Source organism: Schistosoma mansoni, chromosome 2 (genome assembly GCF_000237925.1).
Source record: "Schistosoma mansoni strain Puerto Rico chromosome 2, complete genome".
Lineage (NCBI taxonomy): Eukaryota > Metazoa > Platyhelminthes > Trematoda > Strigeidida > Schistosomatidae > Schistosoma > Schistosoma mansoni.
This window is the reverse complement of record NC_031496.1, coordinates 18,408,217-18,429,103: the sequence shown is the minus strand read 5'-3', so window position 1 is coordinate 18,429,103 and position 20,887 is coordinate 18,408,217. Positions and strand designations below refer to the sequence as shown.

The window sequence follows — 20,887 nt, the reverse complement described above, 5'->3', positions numbered from 1 at the left end:
AATAGGCTTGGGGCTCGCAAACTTTGTGAACCAATCACAGAAATGTCTTACCCCCCTAAATCGCATCGTTTTCACCTCAATCAAATAAAAGTTATTTTGTTTTCAGATCATTTCAATCTTGTTAGTGATATTTAAAGCATAAATAACTATGGTCAATCGTAACAAACTGTATAGGCTTACTTTGACCAATTTATTTAATTCTATTTGCAAACTTTATGAGGTGACCTATTAACAGAGACTCTTATAGCACTTTCTTAATCTATACCTCTTTTTGTCTGCAGTCTAATCTGTTAATTAGGCATCTATCCCAAAATTATTTTCTGAAAAAGATCAAAGTACTTCATAATGTGTTTATTCCAAAATGTTATAGGCATTTTTTCGGAAGTGGATAAGACGGTCCTCGTAGCAATTTAAAATACATTCAATAACGATATTATGTTAAATTAAATTAAATGAAAACGAATGATTACAATATACAGACATTTTAAACAATGCACTAAAAAAATGTTTTATTCAACCAAGCTATGTTCTTTGGTTTCATGTGATGTGATCACATTCAATTAAATAAGTGGATCTACTTTATGATAGGATAATTTTATACTGAAATTAGCATCAGTGACACCTGGTCCGCTAGCTGCTACAGCGATTCCTGCTCTTCCACTTGGTAATGGAGCTGCCTGAAAAAAAAGCGATTAAAACAGAAACATCAAGATAATAACAGATGATTAGGAACATTGTTAGCAGCAAAATAATGGAAAAAACACTAAGTATTAATTTAAACAGACAAATATTATTGTTATAAGCAAATGCATACATGGGAACTGTTCTTTTCAAATTTATGGTTCATTTTAAGATAAGATCGAGATAAGTTAATAAAGTTTGATACACAAGGAGTTTGTGGAGTTTCATATGAATTGTATGTATGGAATAGTAAAAAGTATTTGTTAGTCGGTCGACCTTATACCTTATTGTATCTAAGATACATAGAATGGTGTTACATTTATATAAACAATCAGATGTGAAGTTTATTTCTCCGATCAATTTTTTTAAAATCATAGAATCACAAATGTTAATTACTTAGATGACCTTTACTTTCAAAGTTAGCAAATATTTTTTATAATGAGACATTCTGATCGTATACTTCTGTATTGATATACACAGTTTTGGTTTTTTTTGATTTATGCTTTCACTATAAGTAATCAACTCCATCTAGTAATTCAATCTGAATTAGTGATGTGTTCATACCTTTCACTCTGGAGATGAAATTCCCATTACTTAAACGGTAAGTTATTACTCTAATAAAGAATTTGTCTCACTATTTGTCTTACAATATGTTTACAGGTGGAGTATAACTGAACACTAGATAGTAATCAACAGTAAACATTAATTATATAAACTGGCTTAAATACAAATATCATGTGCATCATACAGTGTCCAGATCAAAGTTTTTTGGTAAATTTCATACTAAAACTTCTTAAAATGAAAGTAAAAACTGGAATAAAAACTAATAGATCTCATTAGATAAACGAAGGGTAACTTAATGAAAAAAATTTATATGATGTAACTGAACAAATTAGAGGAAATATACGTGAAAAGTTGATTTAGAGACGATAAACGTAAGGTGTTGGGTAGATTTAAAAACTGATTCATACAATTAACCATCTAAAAGAAGATAATTTAAATCATGAACTGACTTTGGACAACCAACAAAAACTAAGAATCGCTGGACAGCTGTTTTGTTTTAGTGTGGGGATTTGAGGTTATACGCACCCACTAACCCCTTGGGGCCAAACTCAAGGGTCCCAGGACTCACAGTGAGGGTCCAGCAGTTAGACCACTGAGAAGAACTTCAAAGGTTTACCACCGCCGTGACTAGTGGAGTTAGGCTATGTTGCGTGTAAGACAGTTACTGGCCGAAGAAATTGGAAGGTGATTGTGTAAAAATGTAAATTGATTGAAACCAGAAATGTTAAACATTGGATGCTAAGTCAATGGTCTAGGAATTAGGCTCTGACTGCTAAGCCTAAAGTACTGAGTCTGAACCTACCTGGAGTTGTGGACACGCATACTGGGATAAAACAGCTGTCCAGTGTTTCTTGGTTTTCAACGATAACTCAACTAAAATCAGTTTGTGATGTAAACTATTTTATTCAATAATCCCTACAAATGTCTAACACTAATAAATTAAGATAACTTTTTTTATTGCATCACCTTATTTGAAGCTTTTTTTCTGTTTTTAGAAGGAAACACATAACCTCTGGTGCATTTTAGAGTTCCAACCTTTTTGATTAGCTGATATATTCAGTTTTATTAGGCAAAGACGATGTTGAGACTTGAGATTCAGTAATTTATATAATAATCGTATTGTGAATTAACTACATAAGCCATAGATAATTATTTCAACGGTTGATCCTAATCTAATTTATGTTAAGCACTTGTAATTAATCTTATATTTCTCAATATGTCCAGTCTTATCGTATGTTTAAGGGCGATTCTCATCATGGGTGAATACAAGTATAAAAACTAATGACCATTGGGGAGTAATAAAGATCATCTACAATAGTCTAATGCATCTTGAATATATTTACATATTTGAAATTGAACTGAAGATTCTAATGTTTTGGCGATAATAAAAACCTACAAAACATCGAAATGATTTTTAATCTAACAAGAAACCATTTAAAAATTTTCTAGGAATCAATTGTAATCTTATAGTAGTGACTTTTCTAAAGGATAACTCTTGGTTCAACTTGATGTTCGATAGTGACAGCAATAGATGGAGAAAGGGTACAGTTTTTTTTATCATTTCAGTTTGTAAACCTAAGAATTAACTTGCTCGTCAATGAGTGTGATTGTAACTTATGTGTCTTGCAACTTTGTTTTCAGGTCCACTATAGTAGTATTATAAATACTTTTCAGAAGATAACTTACTTCAGTCCATTTATTTTCTTCCGGATCATATACTTCTACACGATCAGTATAAGCTTGCCCATCATGTCCACCTAAAGCATAGAGTTTATAACCGAGCGGAGCCACGGCAATAGAATCTCTGGGAGATGACAAAGCACACACTTCCGTCCACATATCAGTGCGTGGTTCATACATTTCAACACTAGCTGTTCTTAATGCATGAGGCTGATTTGGTGGAGCATTATGACCACCAACTGCATACAAACGTCCACCAATAGCTCCTACTCCAACTCCACCACGACGATGCAACATGGGGGCGATAAAACACCAATGTTGTGTATGAGGATTAAATCTCTCCACTGTTCGTAGACAAGCACTTCCATCCCGACCACCAACAGCATATAACCTATGGATGAGTAGAAATAAAATTAACTCTATGGCCACTTATACATCACCTAAAAAATTAGTGAAGAAAGCTTTACTAATTCCAATTAAAGACACTTGTTTCTTGATTGAAATCAATGGTATTTAAATTTTAGAACAGACATCCACTTTTTTATAAGTCATAGGTACTTTATTGTATTACAAATAACAGATAATCAATTAAAATAGCTATTGAAGGCTTGTACTAATTGAGTGATTATGTATATCGAATAAATGAAAAGTAAGAATATGTTTTATGACATTGCACTATTAAGATAAACAGAATACTTTGCACTTATATGTCTTTTTTGAATGCCTATGTTACAAAATGTTATAATACTAGAATTGATTAGTCAAAATAAACCACTAAGCGAAATGCATCCTCAGATATTTGGAGTCGATTACCGTAAAACGTAAATTCGTTTGCTAAATGGTCAATGGAATTCTAAAAAAGGCTTCCAGATTAAGCCGCCTCTACTTTTGATATGTATTTGAACACATATATACATGACAAACACAAATACTCATATAAGTAGCTTACTATGGTATCGACTGTAAATGCTCTCTAACTCTTTGTTTATCCCTGAACTTTCTATAGGCTCGACAACTAGATCAGTTACCAGGTTAAAAATCCCTGCTGTTTGTCAACCAACAAGTTGAACAACAATAAAGTTGGCAATATCAACTAGGACAAAACAATGCACCAGTAGTTCATGGATTTCTCTGATTCATCCGCTAAGTTTATTCAGTGATGAAAACTAACCTATATGAATATATTTCACAAAATATCTGTCTAAACACAAAACGGTTAGATTAGAAACCAGTTCTGTAATACACTCAATACAAATACTGTTACACGAGGCGGTAATAAATCCGGCCATAACGATAAATCGCTCCGTAGATCATCGAACTAAGATATTAACATACAGGAAGTTTTTTTTTTCTTATTTCACTTTTTATATCAAGGCTTAATTTGATCAGGATACCTAGAGAGATGATGATCTACTTACAAACAAACAATGAGTCAACTATAAACAATTTACAATCATTTGTTTGTAGCTAATTAATCGTAGAATTAATGATTTCCGCATTATTTCAATTATAACTAGGTTTGTATGTATATAATTTGCTTACCATGAGGAGTTGAGCAGTTCAATCTATTAAGCTAATGTAATGAAATTATGAATGACATCAATTCGTTTGTCTAGTATTACATCAATAGTCATTGAATGACGTTACAAAGTAGAGGTGATTTATTTATTTATTTAAACACATAAATATTGGTACAAGGAGGCACCAGATATATATGCATCGTGCAAATCTCATTTAATTTGTATGAGGGATATGATACTGCCCAGGTGCCCAAACTGAAGCAGGTGGTTTTCTTAGGGGGCCACACCCGGAGCCTTTGACCTAAAGGTCTGATCCACAAGGCAGTGGAGCATCGTGAGGAGATGTAGTCTCATGGTAGCTGATGAACAACGATTGATTCATACGCCATTTGTTCCTTCAGGATCCTGGAGTTCGTGTAAATCATTGGTTTTGAATCAGGGTTTTCCAACTCCTCTAAATGAACTTTCCGTGTCCACCAACTCGGTTAAAGCGCCTGGCATTTGCTTTTCGTCCTCTCAATTTCGTAGACAACACCCCCGGCCACAAGAAGGCAGTGAGTAGGACATCCCTGGCACAGGTTATATACGCGTGGCCATGTGAGAGCATTTCGAGAGGGAGAGCGGACTCTCCCCACTCTCGGCCGTATCAGGGCATTTGGGGGCTAAGAAATGATTTAGTCAAATATCAAAGTTTTTTGTTGTATAAGTAGTAAGTTCTACTTGTTTCTAGTCAGTTATACAGTTTATCATTATTATCTATAAATAATAGGTAGTTATGTTCTACATTAAGGAGGAAGACAGTGCTTTTTTTTCAAAGAAAAAAGATGATCGACTGACTTACTATGAAACATAACATATGTAATAATTCAACAAACAGATAAACAGAAGAGAATATATCTTTTTTTCGTGAAACATTCATGAAACATAACCATGGTAAACTATCGTTCACAAATTAAATGAACAAAGTAGACTAATAAGATTACATTATATTTTATTGAAGAGAGAAATGCTACATTTATTCATAGACAGACATGTGCAATGATTTAAAGGAATGAAGATAAAAGTAAAGATTAATTGGTTGTAAAACATTTTTTTCAATGTCTATGTTGTTACATGAAAGCTAAAATAGAACATTAAACTAACATCATACAATCCATAAATGAAATGTTATCATTTTGCAAATAGACATTTACTATCACTACTGACCTAATTGATTAGTTTTATCTGTTTTATAATATCATCTAGTATGTTATTAATAACTTGAAGTTGGTTGCCTAAAATTATGGGTAATAATACATGAAGGGAAAAGAATTAGCATAAGGTCACTACTATTATAATTAACAAAGGGTTGGATAATAGTAGCATACAAAATATAGAAAAACACTCTATATTGTGAGTTATTTCACGGTTAAAATATTAACTCATCATCAATTCACTTAGTATTGTTTGTTTGAATCTTTCCATTGATGTTTTAGGACTGCAACTGGTCGGTCTCTAATTGGCACTATCCATCTTTGCTTACCATGCTTGTGAATTAAGGTATATCGAGGCAATACGCACAGTATGCACATATGCCAATTAGAGACTGACCAGTTGCAGTCCAAAAAGAAACATCAATGGGAAAATTCAAACAAACAATACTAAGTGAATTACACTTCACCTCATTGCACAAGTAAGTGGCTATCAGGACTCAGTAGGTGAGTGAATAACGCGATAGCGTTTGAAGCGAACGATACTGGGTTCGAGTGCCAGAGTGAACATCAACTCTGTGATGCAGGTAAATCCAGCTGACGAGTCCCAAATAGGACGAAATGCGCGTCCTGGATTCCACTGCTATCCACTATCCATCTTTGCTTACCTAACTCATTATAGTTAGTTCGATAATTTGCTGATGAATGCTTCCCTCATGAAAGTCAAAAAGTTCTAGTTTCACAACTTAACATCAAACAATTGTTCAGTACTTTTGGACTTCGACTAGTTATTTAATATAATATGTGATGAAAAAAAATACCAAAGTAAGGGAAAAAATTACATAATAATCTCTTAGTTATGACATTATGGTTTGAGAAATTATTATTGGATTTTATCGACAGATCGAATATTATTGACATAGAATAATAAGCTTTTCATTTCGTTTAAGTGAGTTCTTATTGGAAAACTGAGAATAATAACAGTTATGAGCTGAGAATAAGGTAATTTTCTTTTGCTAACTAGAACTCCGGGGACTACCCCTCAAAAATCAACTACTAGTGAGCAGATAATTATTATTAGTGCAACAGGCATGTAGTGACTGTTGGATTGGATAGCTAACATAACGAGCTAACCTAATGAAAAGGAGCTTACGGAGTTCTAATGAGAAATCATGATCAATAGAATTCAAACATGTTGAGTGCAAGACAGTTATCTACAAATGACATTAAAAGATAGTTGTTTAATACTGAGAATTGATTGAAGTTAGAAAAGCAAACCAACTGAATGTACCTGAATCCCAGAGTTAATATCCACTCTAGGACTTGAACCCAGTACCATTCGATTCAAACGCCATAGCGTTATACACTTAAGTATGGAGTCAGATGGTCACTGGCTTGTGGAATGAGATGAAGTAGATTATTGCTCCCTGTAAATTATATTGACGCTACAACTATGACATAAAAATAGTCTTTCAAACTTTGCACATTTTGGCAAATAAATGTTTAAATAATTGTCATTTATTTTAAAATTTAATAACTAAATCATTTACAGTCCTTCTAAAACAGCAACGCCAACTGTGCTACGTTGAACAGCCATTGGAGTAACAGGTGACCAGGCTTTAGCTTTACCATTCCATCGTTCTACAGTATTTAAATAAGACCATCCATCATGTCCGCCAACTGCATAGACAACACCTTCCAAAACGGCTACTCCTAGACCATGCCTATGATTCAAAAAATAAAAAACAAAGTGAGAATGATGAGCAATTATATCTGATCTAATCAGTTGTAAACTATTTATTAAAAGCTCAAAGTATGTTTGCATGGTTGAGGCAAGTTATTTTATTATTATAAGATTTTAATACAGTTAATGATGAATACTTATTTGGGTTCTACGAAAGATACTCAATGTCCGTTGGCCGGATACCATCAGCAACAGCCTTTTGTGGGAGAGGACAAACCAGCTCCCAGCTGAAGAGGAAATTAGGAAAAGACGTCGGAAGTGGATAAGACATACATAACGGAAATCAACAAACTGCATCACGAAGCATGCCCTAACTTGAAATCCTGAAGTAAGTAGAAAAGAGGAAAGCCGAAGAACACGCTATATCGGGATTCGGAAGCAGACATGAAAAAGATGAACACTAACTGGAAAGAACTAGAAAGGATTGCCCAGGACAGAGTTAGATAGAGAGTGCTGGTGTGTGTCCTATGCTCCTCCACGAGGAGTAACAGAAGTCAGTAAGTAATTAGGCTATTTCTTATCCTAACCATAATTTATTATTCATGTAAAGTACTTTATGTAATTAATTTATATTATTTGAATATGTAATGAAAAAGAGAGATCATTAAAGTGAATTGCTTTCCCATATTTTATAATAAGATGCAATTAACTGTTTATATGTATTTGGACTTATATATTATTCATTGACTTGTAGTTTAACAGGTGGCTTTTTCAGTACTAGATTACCATTACAAGTTTAAGATACGGTTTCAGTCGATCAACTGAAGATTAATAAATAGTTATGAACTAAATTATTATGCCTTAAGTTACAATACTAACAAAAAACAAGACTTAAGGCTAGACAGTATCTGTTTTCACAATAAGCTAAAATTATTTAGAGAATATGTGAGTATTACAAAAAATTTATTACGAGTCTCATTTTGGATTAAAACTATAAAGTATTGTATATCCACAACTTTACTTGAAGTTAAATTCAAGACCCTTAGGTATCACAAGAAATATAAAATCTTCAGATTAATGAGTTTAAAAGTTTATAGTTCTACAACCTGTGTGGTTTTGTCAGCATACTACTCCAGTCTTTCAAGCTAGAACAAAAATAGTAAATCCATTTGACGAGCTCCAAGAAGGACTAGATGCATGTCTTGGATTTCACTGATAGCGAGTACCAAAGGTTTTCTTAAAAATCATTATAACCTGACAGGACTCGAGTAGATTTGCTCAGGATGTACATATGACAAAAGAGACTGACCAACTACAGTTCTTAACATCAACAAAGGGAAGATTCAAACACTTATTTTGGGATAATCAATACTTCGCTAGCTGATTTCAATCTGTAATGAAGATTATCTTGAAAATAAACAGTCTCCACAAACCTATATTCTGTTAAGAAATGACGCGAACGGCTCAAGACGTTAATTGAATTTTGAAAGAGTCACTTTTCTCCCTTACTTTATTTTAAATTTCCTTTTACTAACAAAACTTATTTTGACAGATATGTACTTCATTAAAGTTACTATTTCTTTTATGAAGGCATAAGCGTTTAAAAATATGGGGTTCGATAGTGGGAAAGTTAAAATAAGAGAAAAGAGAAGTTTTTTAAATTTTCCTACATAAGAAAGACAACAGTGGAAGAATAATTATTTATATTTTAAAAATAAAAACTAAACTTTTTGATAAACGCTTTTTTCAAATTCTTTTCGTAATTAGGATCACATATTTATGTGAACAGTTCTAAATGTTAAATTCACTTCGTATTATTTGTTTGAATCTTCCAATTGATGTTTAGGACTGCAATTGATCAGTCTCTTATTGACATATATGCGTACTGTGCGTATTGCCTCGATATAGCCTTAATTTACAAGCATTATAAGCAGAGATGGGTATTGGGTAGCAGTGGAATCCAGAACGCGCGTTTCGTTCTACCTGAGTGGATAAGGTGATGGCGTTTGAAGCTAATGATGCTGGGTTCGAGTACCAGAGTGAACATCAACTTTGAGATATAGGTACATCCTGATGACGAGTCCGTAATAAGACGAGACGCGTGTCCTGGATTTCACTGCTATCCACTATCCATCTTTGCTTATAGTTCTACATGTTGTCCATAAGAAAGTAATTATTTGTTGTATGTGTACATATATTACCCTTTAGTCCTCTCTCTCTCTCTCTCTGTATATATATATATACATATATATATATATATATGTATATCAGTCAGTCAGTCAGTTACAACGTAGAACTTCGTACGTACGTACATCAGTTCGAGTTGCCATACCACATCAGCACAGAGATGCAGTTGTCGATTCAAATCCCATATTGGTAGAAGTAGTAAGAGTATAAGTATTATGTGAAGGATAAAGGTTTGAAGATGTTATTGAAGGAGTATAATCCAGTGAAATAAATTTGGAAAGAGAAAAAGGATACGGACATGAAGAATTCAGAAGATTAGAAGTTGGTAGAACACAAAGAGTGGATGCACCTTCGCCATTGCAAACGATTTTAAGCCATGTCATTCAAGGTCTCTAACCATCGGTTGCTATCATCTCACGAATCCCAACCAGGTAGTCTACACCTACCAACATGGCTCAGTCCACTTGTCAGTGACTTCATGGATTTATGCCATGTTTTGGTCTGGCCGCCCCTAGCTTTCTTCCAACCTACTCCTACACCATAAAGCATTGCACGTCGGGGCAGTCGGTGGTTGGGCATACGTAACACATGTCCCAGCCATCTCAACTGATGCGGTTTCACTACTTCATCAATCGATTTGCCATCCTTACCTAGTACCCGTTTCCTAACAACTGCATTACTTACACGGTGGTCCCAGGATATACGAGCAATGCGTCGAAGACACCTATGATCGAACACTATATATATATATATATATATATATATATATAGAGAGAGAGAGAGAGAGAGAGAGAGAGAGGCCTTGAAAAAACCCAGTCTTAAATGAAATCGCTGTCCAATGCTTCTTTATTCTGAATGGTTCTTAAACTCATTTCAGTTTGTAAAGAAAACAGTCTTCAAACTGGATATCAAAGCGCAATGTAAACACCTGAATAATATTATCAAATGATATTAACAAGTGATTCATAACCAATTACAAAACGTCTTAAGCCTACTATAAGTTGCATAAATGAAGTTAATTCAAATCTACTTATCATAAGTTTAGAGCCATTCAAAATTTCTTATTATTTAGGATTTGATGAATACTAGCTTCTGAGGAAAACCCACACTGGACAATTTCAGGAGTAAATTATATGTTTTTTATGAAGATGTGTCAAATGGATTTACTAAACTCAGTGAAAATGCTCTATCATTATTAAAAACACTTCGGATATATATGTAGTCGGTTCGGTAAACATACAAACTGGGCTACCGATATCGTTAGTTATAGAGATAACTGATTAAATGACTAATCAGATAGTACTTTAATGCTGGCGACCAAAGTTCACTTGCTTATCGACCGGATTCGTATTATTCTGGTGGATGTCTGACACCTGAAAAAAATTTGCGAAAAACCGAACTATTTCCCTACGTCCACAACAGTGAGGTGTAGTCACAGAACATGGATTGAGCGACAAAAAAGGAAATGACGAGGAAGATGAAAAGAACGGCTTATGTGGACATCCAAGGATGTCTTGAACCGTAGAAACGGATGTAAGATAAGTGAATTGCCATAAAGAGGAGTATTTTGAAGGACATAGGTTTGGTGTCCCGTAAATTTTTTATTATAAAGTTTTCACGACAGTTTGTTAGACAGTCAACCGATACTTTTATTTCTCCGTGAATTTATGTTAAAAGTAAAGACAAGAGATAGATCATTATTTATAGACAATTAGACGTCACTCCACTGAGCTATAAAATTGGAATATTAACATTGATTAAGGGTTTTTATGTAGAAAAGGCATTCCATTTAAAACCCTTGTGTAACTAAATAATTATAAATTTCAGGTGAGAATAATTACGATTCGTTAGTCTTACTAAGAATTATTCATATACTACTTACGGCGATACACTATTGAAAGTCCTATGCATGAAACAGCTGAAATAATCTTACATAAAAACAAATTCTATAATATGTATCTTAACTAATTATCATTTAGTTCTTATTTTAACCAAAAGTATTCATTATCTACACATACCGATGTGTTGCCATTGCTGAAACAATTTTCCAGCTACCTTGTTCTTCTTTATTTTGTACTTCTTTATTAATCGATGATGTACAGTTTTGTGAATTAGATTGTCCTTGTTGTTCTGATCTGTATGTTACTATTCCTGTCGAATTAAGAGTAGTACTAGCCGATTCAATACATAATTCTAGTTGATTAGTATTATTAACATCAGTTTCATTGCGATCTGTACTATTTTGTCTTGAACGATTTCTTATTGCTCTAGGTCTTGACAAAGTTTCCGATGATAATTTATTAACTTTCCTTCCATAATCTGTTGTACATTCATTCGATTGAGATATTTCTTCGATATTAATACATTCAACAGTGCTCAAGGTTTTCAATTCATCACGACCTCCGACAACTAATAATCGTCCATCTATTAAAACAGTACAACCACATTGTTGTCTTTGACCTGGTAATTGACCAATTGTACACCAAGTATTCCAATATGGATCATATTCCTTGCATTTGTTTGTAAAAGAGAATGAAGAATTAATTTTTATGGTCGAAAAAAACCATTTATTGATTTATCTTAAATAATGATCTATTTTTTTCTCCATATATTTGTTAAATACTTTCTGAACTACATTTTTAGGTTAATCTACACCATTGGGGGTTGACAAAACAATATGCCTTTGGTTGACCATTATCACAACTACGTTTCTATCCTTAAACTTTTTTTCACAAATTGATCTCAATATTAAAATTACACTTTGTATTTGAACTTTATATTTCTATTACCTTTTACTTACTTCCTTTATGTCTCAATAATCACCGTTCAAATACTACTGTAGGGCCAGTGAAATGTCACTGAGCCCTAGCTAAGTCATCCGGCAATTAGGTCACTGTATATCGAACAGATCATCGATCCCTTTCAAGGTCAAGATCAACCAATGCGTATCAGTTAATCGTATGCCATGGACTGGCCCACGAGGTGGTGGTCTCACTATCTGCTCTTTACTCATTCTTACTAATATATTTCCATAATAAACTCCTTTGTGTTATACGGTCTTCAAAGCAGGCATAGTACTTTGTTGCGTCGAAGAGATAATCTACGTTAGGTGCTGATAGCTAGGAGTGACTCCGAAGTGAGCTGGTTCTTCACACCATTCCCATCTAACTCGAGTAGGCCTCCAATCATCCGACAGAGATCATCATCGTTGATGATCTACACTACTAACAGATTTTATAGAAGATGAAAGTCATGACTTTATACTCTCTAGGTTAATATCTTTTCATGTTTTCTGAGAAGTAAACACGTAATTTCTCTTAAGAGAAGTGATAATCAATCAGCATTACCACTACTGTCAACTGTATTATCGGTTGACAGATTTAACTGTGGCTTGAATGTAACATAGTGCTACTAATCCCATTATTTATGGATGTTACTATCATAATAAAATACTTGACTGCTCAGAAGAAAATGGAATTATTTCATCGGTATAGATTGGCTAGCGATTATAGAATTGTGTAAAGAGCCTGAAGTTTTTTATTTCCATCTCAAGTGAGGCAAAACTGTAAGGACTTGCAAAAAGTATATTTTAGAGTAGATTACATGCATCTTTTCTTGACATTTTACTTTAGTTGTTGTTTCGGCTTTATTCAAATTCATAAGGAGAACCGATCCTATGTATTCATGATATCAGTCTCAATAACCAAGACATTTAAACTGTCTTTTTTTAGATTTAAACCAGAAGTATGAGTTAATGACTATCCTTTGTAGTGTATTTACAATCATTAAGAAAACGGCGAGACTATAATTTATGGACGAACCAATAAAATATAGGATAACTAGTCTTGAATTCTGGCTCGAAATTCATTCATCCATTTGGCCAAATAGCATTTTGGAATTATAACTGATATCAGTTCGTGATGAAAGCCCAAAATCTAATTCCTAATCCTAACCATCAACCGTTAATCATAATTCTAATTCCTCACACTCTGTTATAACCCTCATTTAGTATCAATTAGTAGGTGGACATGCTGAAGGTCATTGTAGCGTTGCTCAAAGGTCTTCCATAAACCATAGTCTCACCAAAAAAACCGACAAAATAATCAGCCTCTCGAAAACTAATCTAACATTTTATAACTGACCATTTGAAAACCAGTTAACTAATGATATAATATTACACGAACTACAGCGTAATTCAGCTTAAATATTATTAAGAAACAGTGTCAAAGTAACATGAAGGATACATGAACAGAGCTAGTCTTCAGTCTATTTCGTAATATAAAATATGGAATGTGTAATTTTGGTTATCCCACTTGTAAGTTTGAAGCTTATTAAAAGGCTGTGTTTTAGAGTTATAGTTTACTTTTATAATTACTATTCACTCAGCTTGTCAGCTCATATTTACGACTAATGGGCCAACGAAATAGCTTAGACGATGTTGAATAGTTATTATTCTTGTTTTATAGACTTCACTGTAGTTGACTAATTAATCATAGGCATCTGACATACAAAATATAATATTATAATATCCTATCAAATCTACTTGTATAGAGAAATTGTACTGTTGAAATTAGTTTCGAAACTATTAAACTTACAAGTATTTCTTGTAATGCACGTGTTGTTGTCATGGTTTTTCCTCCTAAAGCCCATAGACGTCCAATTGTTGATAATCTTGGTTTTGTTATTTGACTAAAATTTTCATGACAGTTTAGAACTTGATTATCAGGCATTCTAATACTAAATTGTGGAGATTGATATGGTTGGTCTGTATGATGATGATGATAACGATTATAATTGTGAGTTCGACTACTATTAATACCATTACTAGTCATATTGATAGTTTCTTCCAACTTGTGTTGTGTATCATTAGTGGTTGATGATGAGGATACTGATGAATGTGATGATATGGATGATGTTCTTGTATCTAATAAATTATTATTATTATTCATATTATTGATATCATTTGCATTGTTTGTTGATGTATTAGTTTTAAGACACCAATCTAAATTAGTTCTTGTTTGAGTTTTATGAATTTGTGAATAAAATGATTCAGAATTGAAATGTGCACGTAGTGCAGATATAACTAAACGTATCGCTAAGAAATCTTCTTGGAATAGTGTTTCTTTTTCTAAAACATCTAAATAATAGAAATAAATACAATTAGAATAAACATATTAATTGAGAATTGAATAAAAAATTGATAATAGAAATGATAATTAGAATGCATTTTTTGGAGATTTCAATATTTTTCATAGTTGAAATCATAATCAGTTGGAAAACTCAGAACCCCCCCTGGCAAAACCAAAAAGCACTGGGACGAACCGTTTACTCCTATTGTGGGACTCCTCAGCAGTGCGCGTTTACGATTCTGCCTAACGAAATCCGAACTCAGGACCTACGAGTGAGATATTAACTCACTAAAGACAATGGTGGACGGTGGCTCAACTTCGTGGATTAGTTGAAGTTAGACATTAACACCAATGGATGCCGGCTCAGTGGTCTAGAGGTTAAGCACTCTGATGCGAGACCGGTAGGTCCTAGGTTCGAATCTCGCGAGGCGGGATCGTGGATGTGCACTGCTGAGGAATCCCCCGATTAGGACGAAACGGCCATCCAGTGCTTCCAGGTTTTCCATGGTGGTCTAGCTTCAATTGACTCATGATTTTAACTATGAAAATTTAAATGGTAATTTAATTTAGTAATGGAATCTAGTATTTATCGAATAAACCAATTCAATAATAACACGTAAAGTTTATACTGATTTTCAGTCTGTAATCATTTTATTAACTGTAATAATACAGTTGAAATTTTCAAATCAACATAAGCAGAAGTTGAAAGCCGAAGTTTACTTTGAAGAATATACAATCTAGTGAAATAAGTCGTAGTTCCTAATTGAGCCTAGTTGTAACATGAAGATATTCAAATTCTAAATTAATAATTACTAGACATTAAATAGGAATAATATATTTGTAAAATTTCAGCGAATGAATTTGAACTAAAACCAACGTTTTGCCTGACAATCTGGTTCAAGCTTTTCCAAGGAAATATCATAGTATAATTACTAGTTCAGTAGATTGTGACTGTGTTATATCGATTGAGTGCATGCCCTGTTAGTATATATGACGTTATAAGACTGCCTATCAGAGAGCAGTGAAGTTATCGATCGGATTAATGATACACAATATCCGTATGAGCAGTCTTGAGTACCTATCAGTCCTGCTTTCTGCCTAGCCCAGCCGGTTAAGTCCAGAACACCAATAACAGCCTCTGCAATACAAATCATTATTCTCAAACATACTGGGTTTATATACCAATCGAACAGACCACATCGTACCATAAAATAGAAAATAACATTTGTACAAGATTTGGCCAAATATGGCTGTGAATAGGGGGAACAGTAATTAATAGACTAGGGATAACTCAAGAATGGTAAATCGTATAATAATAGTCTATATGTCAAAATAAAGCTTATAATTAGAGGGACACGAGTATGAATAGTTTAGTTACTTAACAATAGGAAATATACATATCATATTGGTCCATAAATAGTCCTCAAAGTTACCATTCATAATTCTCCACGAGATACAACAGACTGCTACTATACTTTAAGTTTCATTTATAGATAAGGTCGTTGATAATCTCAATGTACACTTACTTCTTTAAAACAATTTATATCTGCTGCTTATGAGTTATCTATATTGAAATTTACAAACTATCTTCATTAGTATGAACAATTTCTTTTTGATGGGATCTAATCTTGTTGAAAATACATGGAATATCTTATTTATTTTAATGCGCTTTTTGGTTATAAATAAACATCATCTTGAAAAATATAAAAATCAATGAATGTTAAAGAACAGATATGTCTGAATTATCCGGTGTATTAAATAGAGACTTTCATATTTCAAGGAAAGCTCATTAATTTCCTGCGGTTTTTTTTATTGAAATACCGTCGTTGATATTTTACGACTTTAGTAAGTTTGTGTAAATAAGAACTATATCTCACAGTTGAGAATTTTTAGACTATAAAAAAGGAAAGTACACAATTCATGTTAGGTTTTTACGAGTTCTATAATTAGTAATGGTAAGTATATAGTAGTTATTGTAAGTACTAACATGTAACATTTAGCTATATGTCACCTATATAAGGTCTATGTCAAATATTTATACGTCATTTTTCTCTTTTTCTTTTTAGCATATCATGATCTTAAAAAATTCCAATGATTAATTCAGTGTGAAACTAAAAAAAACTACGACTTCTTTAGACGATAAATTACTATAAACTATCAGACTATTGCCAAAATTTATATTGATTAATCAACCAGTCTCATGATTGTTTAATCCGTTACTGGAAATTGAATTCTAATGATCAATTTGAGATATAGTCATCAATCTAAATGACTTCATATCACATGAACCAATTTTTTAATGTCAGATTGCCCCCAAATGCCCTGGTATGGCCGAGAGTGGGGAGAGCCCACTCTCCCTCTCGAAATGCTCTCACATGGCCAGCGAATATATAGCCTCTGCCAGGGAAGTCCTACTCACTGCCTTCTCGTGGCGGGGGTGTTGTTCACAAAAGTGAGAGGACGAAAAGCGAATGTCCGGCGCTTTAACCGGGTTGGTGGACACGGAGGGTCCACCTAGGGGAGTTGGAAAACCCTGATTCCAAACCAATGGTGCACATGGGCTCCAGTATCCTGATGGAACGAATGGCGAATGAACCTGCTGCTGGTCAACGGCTATCATGGGACTGCATCTCCTCACGATGCTCCACTGCCTTGTGGATCAGACCTTTCGTTCAAAGGCTCGGGGCGTGGCCCCCTAAGAAAACCACCTGCTTCAGTTCGGGCACCTGGGCAGTATCACAGCCCTCAAGCAAATCGGATGAGATTTGTATGGCGCATATGTATCTGGTGCTTCCTTGTACCAATATTTATGTGTTTAAATAAATAAATAAATGTCAGGTTAGCCACGAACAAAATAACTCAATAGTAATATCTCAAATTTTAACACTAGGTGACTGATTTTTTAGTCACACAGGAATTATTAGTTCACTTTAGATTGGAAGTACGCCTTGGTAAAGAATAAAAACTAGCTTAAAACCTAAATCCAGAATTTCAAATAGACTTTCTCCAACCAACTAACATATTAAACAAAGATGGATAGTGGCTAGCAGTGGAATCCAGGATGCGCGTTTCGTCCTATTTGGGACTCTTCAGCTGGATTTACCTGCATCTCAGAGTTGATATTCACTCTAGGACTCGAACCCAGTATCATTCGCTTCAAACGCCATCGCGTTATCCACCCAGCTACTGAGTCCTGATAGCCACTTACTTGTTCAATGGGGTGAAGTTTAAATTCACTTAGTATTGTTTGTTTGTATCTTCCCGTTGATGTTTAGGACTACAACTGGTCAGTCAACTAACATATTGTTTATATATATTGTGGTGAAAGTTTCAAAGATTTTCATTATCGAACCTATCTTCTTTATCAGCTAATAGATTGTTATTTCAGGTATGATTATTTCCAGTTTACATAAAATTTTTTGGTTCACTAATAATAACTTGTTATCTTGTTTTACAAAAAGAAAGAATTAATCGAAATAGATAAATTGTATAACAATGGAAATCTGAATAATCAGTATTTTTTAACTAACCAATTAAAAGCCGTGGAGGTACTTGTGTCAATCGTACACATTTTAGTAAGTTAGCCAATAATGGTTCATTCCTATAAATTTCTGTTTTACATTCTTGCTGTTTAGCATTTCTGATCCATCGTAAACAAGCAGCAAATACTGTAGCCTCATTAGATACTTTTAGACGATCAGAAGAGACCAAAGTGACAAGTTCTTTAAAATTCAAATTCAGAAAATCTGGTTGTTGAGCAACATCTGAAAAGTGTTCCTAGAGTTTTTAATTATAAAGAAACATTCGAAAAGTGTAAAACATTTTGATAACTGAGTTTTAAAAATGATGATTCGTAAATTCTCATAATGTATTTATTTAAAAAAAGCGGATAAACTCCTTAACGGTGAGAATCCATACAGTGAAAAAGGATCCAACATAGAACTTTTAAAAGTTTATATGATAACCAGATGTTCATCAATACTTTCGACTATATTTCAAGTGGATATCTCCATAAATTGATCTTAATATCATGGAAAAGATATTTGGTACCGTTTTAAATGTTTTCAAAATAAATTAATCTAGTTGAAGATAATTATGAATAATGTATTTATCTACTTATTAGTAGTTTGCATTTACAGGGGTTTTCTAAAAGTTGTTTAGTGTCTTGTATTTACTATTTCTTCCACTTCCCTTTAAGTTAGAAGATTAGGCAATTAGATCATGTGCTTATTAGTGACTAGCTTCAAGGTAGATTTCCTGGAGTTCTAGCGAGAACCCATGACTGGTGAAATCCAATCCGTGTCTGGTGTAATACAGTTATCCACCGTTGGACGCCGGCTCAGTGGTCTAGAGGTTGAGCGTTCTTGAGCGAGAACGAAAGTTCTGGGTTTGAGTCCCGCATGCGGAATCGTGAACGCGCACTACTGAGAAGTCCCATACCAGGCCAGGTTTTTAATAATAGTCTAGCTTAAATCGACTTGCCAATTCAACTGTTAAAATACTGCAATCTCCGCAAATCCCCACACTGTGAATTAGATGTTTATACGTTTAGGATGAAAAGGTCAATTTTTAGTATTATTATGCGCCCAATGACTCTGTTTAACAGTCAATCATTTACCAATGATTTGCCCAAAAATAAAGCGGAACAGCTGTACGTTATGAATGAATCAATTGTCAACTAGTCGATCTCTTACAGAATAGACAAATGATTTCTTCTTTCTAGGTTCAAATTATCAAAAGTAGTTTTGTCAGTAGGGTAAAATTTATTTCTAAATAAAATAAAACTTACTAAAATAAATTTTGTAGAACGTTTTCTTAATAATTCACATCCATATTGTTCACTTAAACGTGACATACTTAAACAATTTGTTGCATCTAAACGTTTAGTTAAAAATCGTTCACATGTTTGTGATGCTTCAGTAATTTGTAGAAAACAAGCCGCCGCTAACAAATCACCAACATTTTCTTCACGTAAATCTAGATAACCTAGAAATTATAAGTTGAGAAAAAAAGATTCAATTTAACATATTTGCTAGAAATGAGTTGTTTAAAATAAAAATTCTACAGAATTAGGAGGATATTTTGAAAGAATGTGTTTATCATGAAGTCATATTATATGTATGAGCACCAAAAAACTGCTTTATTCCAACTTTGACCGCCTCAATAATATTCAATCATGGGTACAATACCATCGAACCATTGAATCGTAATCCAATAGTTCAGATATTGAAATTCAATCCGTATGTAACATCCCGTGTTCGCTATCCGGTGACATTAGTGATGAATGCTTTACTTCTAACTAGGTTGGCACTTAAGGCTACGGCCTCTTACGAGAACAATGAACAACCTACGTCCGAGTTGATTTTATAAATGAATATTCATTTAAGATTCAGTGTCAGTATTTTAATTATAGCGGTTATCTGAAAACCAAATATATTAAATGATATATATACTAAGCAAAGATGGATAGTGGCTAGCAATGGAATCCAATAAGAGACTGACCAGTTGCAGTCCTAAACATCAGTGGGAAGATTCAAACAAACAATACTAAGCGGATATATATACTAGTTTAAATTATTTCATACAACTTGTAATCTGAGCTCTATTCAGATGGTTTCATCCTAGTTTTAATGATTGAATATTAGAATTCATCAGTAAGACCGGTTTGTAACCTCGTGTCACTCTACTTTATTCCGTCAACTATATCTTCTGAAATAAAATGAGCTAAGCGTCGAAATTTACTACAGAAATAGGTAACTACTTATCAAATGGGCAGGTTTTTAGAAAAGTTATAAGAATCAGCATGACGAAGTGACATTTAATCATCAGATTGTGTCATCTAACTTGGACAAAAATAAGGCTTCTACACACGTAGATAACAGTGATAATAAAAAAAGTTGTCATATGATCTCTTGTCTCTTAACTCCTCCACTTTTCTCTCTCTACCTTTTATCACAAAAATAAACAAAATATACTTAATGACTCTTAATATATTTACACTCATTACGTCACTTATAAGATTTCTAGTATCAAAGTGTTGATAATATTAGTCTTAGTGTTGTCTTCATCTAAGAAACTTTATTAGATTAACATGTAAACACATATGCATAAACTACTATCAGTTTAAATTCACTTCGTATTACTTGTTTGGATCTTCCCATCGATTTTGTTAGGACTGCATCTGGTCAGTCTCTATTTGGCATATGTGCATACTGTGCGTATTGCCTCGATATATCTTAATTCACAAGCATG

General features: G+C 33.5%; 1 protein-coding gene across 1 annotated transcript in view; it reads right to left on the bottom strand.

Moving 5' to 3' along the window:
* Nucleotides 1-336: 336 nt before the first annotated feature.
* The window catches only part of Smp_122980 (kelch-like protein), a gene marked incomplete at its 5' end in the record, with an annotated part of 30,480 nt that continues 9,929 nt past the window's right edge, over nt 337-20,887 (bottom strand). Inside the window, 8 exons of the mRNA XM_018795960.1 lie at nt 337-677; nt 2,932-3,316; nt 7,186-7,359; nt 11,525-12,015; nt 14,102-14,394; nt 14,503-14,643; nt 18,166-18,412; nt 19,425-19,621. Coding sequence (XP_018650220.1) covers nt 561-677; nt 2,932-3,316; nt 7,186-7,359; nt 11,525-12,015; nt 14,102-14,394; nt 14,503-14,643; nt 18,166-18,412; nt 19,425-19,621 — 2,045 coding nt within the window. The 3' untranslated portion in view covers nt 337-560. The remainder of the gene's footprint in view (nt 678-2,931; nt 3,317-7,185; nt 7,360-11,524; nt 12,016-14,101; nt 14,395-14,502; nt 14,644-18,165; nt 18,413-19,424; nt 19,622-20,887) is intronic.